The sequence below is a fragment of the Nuphar pumila genome, chromosome 14, assembly GCF_984573655.1.
Source record: "Nuphar pumila chromosome 14, dmNupPumi1.hap1.1, whole genome shotgun sequence".
In the NCBI taxonomy this organism is placed as follows: domain Eukaryota; kingdom Viridiplantae; phylum Streptophyta; class Magnoliopsida; order Nymphaeales; family Nymphaeaceae; genus Nuphar; species Nuphar pumila.
In genome coordinates this window covers 10557398-10563523 of record NC_143262.1, presented here as the reverse complement: position 1 = coordinate 10563523, position 6126 = coordinate 10557398, and the positions used below count along the sequence as shown (strand labels likewise).

At 38.9% G+C, this 6126-nt stretch overlaps 1 protein-coding gene across 1 annotated transcript; it reads left to right on the top strand.

Annotated features, from left to right (window-relative positions):
* The first annotated feature begins 3341 nt into the window (after positions 1 to 3341).
* Positions 3342 to 5623, top strand: LOC149816335 (UDP-glycosyltransferase 85A8-like). The gene is made up of 2 exons (XM_089986873.1): positions 3342 to 3852; positions 4686 to 5623. Exons 1-2 carry the CDS (start codon positions 3342 to 3344, stop codon positions 5621 to 5623), a joined length of 1449 nt encoding a protein of 482 aa, XP_089842999.1.
* Positions 5624 to 6126: the final 503 nt, after the last annotated feature.

Below are 6126 nucleotides of genomic sequence, written 5' to 3'. Positions count from 1 at the left end.
TTTTGTATATAAATTTATTGTGTTTTTTGAGAGAGGATGTATAGATTTATTGTGTTATACAAGGGAATAATATTCCTAGCCATGGAAAGGGCATTGATTTTTTAGGGCCATTATCTTGTATTTATGAACTTCAGTGTTTAAATATGTGGGCTTTGCAAATAGTCGTGCTTTCTTACGCTTGAAAGAGGTGCAATTATTGATCAAATGTGCCTTCATATTCTAACCAGCCTTTTTTTCCATTATTTTCTTCAGATTTTTTAATTATGTAAAGACTGTTGAACGGGGCTAAAGATTTCATATTCTAACAAGCCTTTTCTTCAGATTTTTTCTTTATTTGTGTGAGTATTGGTGACAGTCGTTGGCTGTCACCAATGTTCATTTTTTTTTAATGTTCTTTTGAGAACTAGTGACGACCAATTAACACATTCTCTAGTGACTGTCAAACAATAGCTGTCACCAATACTCATGGAGGCGTCATTTGTGTGGATCTGTAGTGACTGTTCAAACAAGCTTACAGTGACGGCTCCAAGTAGTCAGTAATAGCGACGAGACTTATAATGTGAGACTAAGCCGTCACTACTACTTATATAGTGATAGCTTTTGCTACTTGTAATGACCACTTGAAGCCGTCAATATAAGTATTATTTGGCGTAGTTCATCTTTGCGATACAATCTATCAGCTTTGGGTTTTACAGCAAACTGTGTGTAATCAAGTACCGCAGCACACTAAAAATATGCAACCACATTGCACCTGATCGGCCCTTGTTCAGATTTGAGGCCAATCTGAACCGAACCTTAACCTCAACTCACCAAGTTCATGAGCGTAGAACCCCAGGCCCCTCTTTACAAACGATACGTAACCATGGGTTTCGAACTGATGACATCCTTTTCAACTTGCAAACATTCATGAGTTGCCCCTACCGTATTAGTGGAGCCCTCATAGGCAAGGCATATCAAGACTATAAAGCGCTTAGTTGAGTTGATTAAGGGGCATCACGTGGATTGTTTTCAGTCAAAAATAGTGTCAAGGGGTTGAGTTGTATCTCAAAGGCACTACTGCCTCCTTAGGTCTTGTCTAGATCTATATTGCAAATATTACCAATATTTTGAAAATATTGTGATTTTATATAATAATGATAATTTTAGCTGTTGATATAATAACCAAAAGAACATGATACTTTCAAAATATCACTTCTTTTTTAAACACTATCAACACCATGAAAACAAAGCTTATGGTTTTTGTATTATTTATATATTTTTTATACATTTATATAATTTTATATTACTCAATGTTTTGCCTTTTTTCAAGAAAAACCTACATAAATATCACCCAGTATTTTCACATTGTGCATTGTCCTATATTCGAGCCACCAGGTCCACCATTCTTTGTTTGGGAGACGGAGATGGTATTTGACGAGTGTGTAATTAATACCACCTAGTCTTATAAGTGTTTGGGAACTCTGATTTGAGAGAAGACAATGGCGTTGAGAGAGGAGATGAGTCAGTTTTCACTGCATCTTCACACACAAAGATGTAATTGACAACTGTTGATATTTGATGATTTCAACTGTTTTCTGGCATTGAAACATACACCATATTCATTGCTTTCAGGCTCACGTAGTACATGTGCTTCCAATGGTTCTGCTTTGTCCACGATCGAGGCAACGGCTGTCGGTGCAAGTCTTCCTGTGGTGGGACATTGCAGGTTCAAAACCCCAGTGATAAGATTGAATAATAGGTCCTAACCCTAACTTGCCTTTTAAAAAAAAAATTGTAGTTGACAATTCCAGCGTCATCTCCCATTTTCATATGCATTTCCATCATCCCTCTCATCTCAGCAAAGTTTCAATTAGGGGTGTCAACGGGTCCGGTTTGGTTTGGACTCTGGTGAAACCAGATTTGAACTAGATTTTTGGGTATAGTATTGGGTTCAGACCTAGGTTTAGTCGGGTCTATTATAAGAAAAACTATACCTAGACCTGATAAGAACTACATGAACTAAACCCGGACTATACCCATGTTTGGGACTACTGTCTCTTTCTAGCAGAGCCCTCATAAAAATTAAGAAAACTGCCAAGATTGCCGATTGTTTTTGTCATGGTTTCTAACCTTGCATAATTTTCCCAACTCATTGCTCATGGTGTGACTCAATGTTTTGTGAGTATCGGTGCTTATGGGCTTGTATCTGTATCGTATGTATTGTATCGGCAGAAAATCACGATATTAATCTGAATCAGTTATTTTTAATAAATGTACAAAATATTTAAAATTATTTTTTAATATTTTTTCTATATTTAATATTATTTTAACGTGTCACATTCTGATTGACATGAAATGTTTTTTAATTATTTTTAGCCGATTCAGAACGATTCACTTGAGAATCATTATCGGCAGATTCACCTGAGTCATTGGCCAAACGATTCAAGGCTGACAACATTGGTGTGACTCATTTGGGCTATTCTTATATTTATTGGTCTAATGGAACATCAATGTTGCTCTGCCTCATCTAATCTAACTTGAATTTCTGTTTCATTTATTACATTTGGTGAATAAGAACTTTTAGAGGAAGGTATTCTTCAATTCATCTTTCCTTGTCTTCAACCATTTTCCAACACCCCATATGAATATCTGGGTATATGAAAGCTCAACCGTCTATATATAAATGGTTCTCCATACACTACACTTTCCAAAACAAAATACTTTTTGTCTGGGAATATATTGGTTCGATTGTTTATAAATGAATCTCCAATACACTACACTTTCAAAATTAAGGGTCTTTTCTACTGCACCAAATAGCATATAGAAATCACATCATATGAGAAACATAGAATTACGTAGTTCAGCAATAATTGTCTACGGCATTAGGATAAAATTATAAAACTACCTTCCAACAGTTTTATATCTTGTCAATCAGATTAAATTTATGAAATGTCTCACGTGATAAGAGCAACCAATACTTTCTTTGGCTACCACTTGCTTCCTAGATCTTTCTCCCCCCTTTCTTCAACTGATTTAATTGTTAAATTTTATAAGTGATGATGATATAAAGAAAAAATCAAGTATTTATGTTACGGCTTGTCACAATTTCTGTGTATTACATCTAATCTTTTACTGGTTTTCATGCTGAAAGTTTACCCTTGCCCCTCTGAAAGGTCAAGGGGCAGTTTTGGATGGTGTGATGAATGATGGCATCTTAATTCAGAGCCAGTGCCTTCTCTCTACATCTCCTGCATACACCAACACCCCCCACCACACCATGTATTTATAAATACCGAGTTCTGAGCTCCTTTCTTCTCCTGTCAAGAACTCCCCAACTGTATTGCTGCTCCTACAACTTAAACATGGCGTCAGCAGCAAACACACAGAAGCCTCATGCAGTTTGCATCCCTTACCCTGCACAAGGGCATATCACCCCCATGATGCAACTAGCTAAGCTTCTGCACTGCAAAGGCTTCCACATAACCTTTGTCAACACAGAGTACAACCATGAGCGACTGATCAGGTCAAGGGGCCCTGACTCAGTCAAGGGCTTGAAGGACTTCATGTTCAAGTCCATCCCGGATGGGTTGCCGCCCTCGGACCCTGACCGAACCCAGGATATCCCTGCACTCTGTGAATCCATCACTAAGAATTTCTTGGCCCCTTTCACTGATCTTGTGCAGAAGCTCAATGAATCACCTGAAAAACCACCTGTTACTTGTATAGTTTCTGACGGGGTCATGAGTTTCACCCACAAGGCAGCTGAGCAGCTTGGGCTACCTGTGGTCTTATTCTGGACCACTAGTGCATGTGGATTCTGGTCCTACTTTCATTATCTTGATCTCATAGAGAGAGGATATACACCACTTAAAGGTATGAATCGAAACCATGTAGTTTTTATTGTAAAGTTTGCTGCTGCTGATCACTATCCATAGAAGACAAGGAAAACACTACTCTTCAAGTGGGTAGTGGAAAGCTACCCGATTGCAACTCTACCAGATGGTATCTGATTGCTTGGAACTGTCAATTTTCGGTATTTTTTTCGAAGTTCTGACCTTACATATGTGTTCAGCATGATTGATTTACTAAAAATTGATACTTGATCATTTGATTCAGATAGGCTTTTTTAAGGTTCAAAAATCAACGGTTTATAATTTTCATAAAATTTTGAGGCTTCAAATACCATTTTTTCATCCAAAATGCATGATCCATCAATTTCTAGTAAATCAGTCATGTTGAATATATCTGTAAGGTCAGAATTTAAAAAAAATCACCTAAAAATTTATTAGTGGGTAGGGTTGGTAAGTTTTTTATCTGTTAAGTTTTCATTTCTCATCTCCAAGGTGTTTTTTTTAATTTTCATTTTGGTTTCTTTATTTGGTTCCCATAAAATATGTATTTCTTTTTTTGTGTTAGGGCACCATACACTGCTCCAATCTTTCCCATCCAAAAGAGTGACCTAATCTGTTGTCCCACTTTTCTGGATAAGTAAATGTATCTATCCAAACACGACGCTGAAATAGCTGCTTATTGGGGACTTAATGTTGTACTGGTCACCTGGCTGGTCCAAACAAAATGAACTTTAGCCTTTCTTGCCTTATAGATTTTTTAAATTTTATCAAAAGACCAAATTAAGTTAATTATTCTATGTTTTCCTTCAACTTTGCATCAAATCCTCTAAACTTCATGTGAAATTTATTGAACAGATGAGAGCCAGTTGACAAATGGGTACCTTCATACCAAGATAGATTGGATACCAGGGATGTCAGGCGTCACCCTGAGGGACATTCCCAGTTTTATTAGGACTCTTGACAGGGACAACATCATGCTCAACTACCTCAACAACGAAGCACAGGCAGTGACCAAAGCCTCTGCACTCATCCTCAACACCTTTGATTATCTTGAGACCGAAGTCCTCGAGGCCATTCGGTCCCAAATCCCTCGTCTGTTCACGGTTGGCCCTCTTCTAAAACTGAGCCAGCATGTGCCCATGAATGGGCTCACTGCCATCAAGTCCAACCTGTGGAAAGAAGGGGAGTCTTGCCTAGACTGGCTGGATGAGCAGGAGGAAGGCTCGGTGGTCTTTGTCAACTTTGGAAGCATCACGGTGATGACTGCCCACCAACTGCTGGAGTTTGCCTGGGGGCTGGCTAACAGCAAGCACCCATTTCTGTGGGTCATTAGGCCTGACCTTGTCAAGGGTGTGACAGCCATACTGCCACAGGAGTTCATTTTGGAGACAAGAGATAGAGGGTTTTTGGATAGTTGGTGTCCACAGCAGGAGGTCTTGAGCCACCCTTCAGTGGGTGTCTTCCTCACTCACAGTGGATGGAATTCTGCACTGGAGAGCATAAGCAGCGGGGTGCCCATGCTATGTTGGCCTTTTTTCGCAGAACAGACTACCAACTGTAGGTATACTTGCACCAACTGGGGGATAGGGATGGAAATTGATAGCAACGTGAAGAGGGGGGAGATTGAGAGACAAGTAAGGGAGATGATGGAAGGAGAGAAGGGGAAGGAGATGAGAAGTAGAGCCAAGGAATGGAAGGTGAGTGCACAAAAGGCTATTGCGCCCGGCGGGCCTTCGTATTCCAACCTGGAAAGGCTTGTAAATGAGGTTCTATTGCACAAAGTGCCGCAGTGAGCCTTCCCATCATCAATAATATTTCTAAGGACATGGGTTCAACTTGCAGCTACCAACATAAATTATAAACCCACCGTTAACTGGTAGAAATTGCCAAATCAATTATTTTAAATGCCTTGTACTACTAGCCATGTAGGCAGCTAAGGTATGTAAGTGAAAATATATCACATAAGATTCTAATGTGATTCAGAATATCTCATGATTTCAATTATCATATTTGTATAACGTGAGAAATGAAATCTCAATAAAACATAAAACAAAACAAAAAATAGAAAATTTGAAACAGGTTCTCTTTGGCATGAGGCCTTCTTTGGGTTACGAATGAAGTGTGGTGGCTTGTCCAAAGTGGTATTCATGACGCCATTGAGCCGATTGGCTGCAAAACAAGAAAAACTATAAAAAATAAATCAGAAAAAACTAAATTAGGGGTTCTTTGTTATGAGCCCCTCTGCAATCACAAGGAGGGCACGGAGGTGTGGTGGAACTAGTTGGCATAGTCAAAA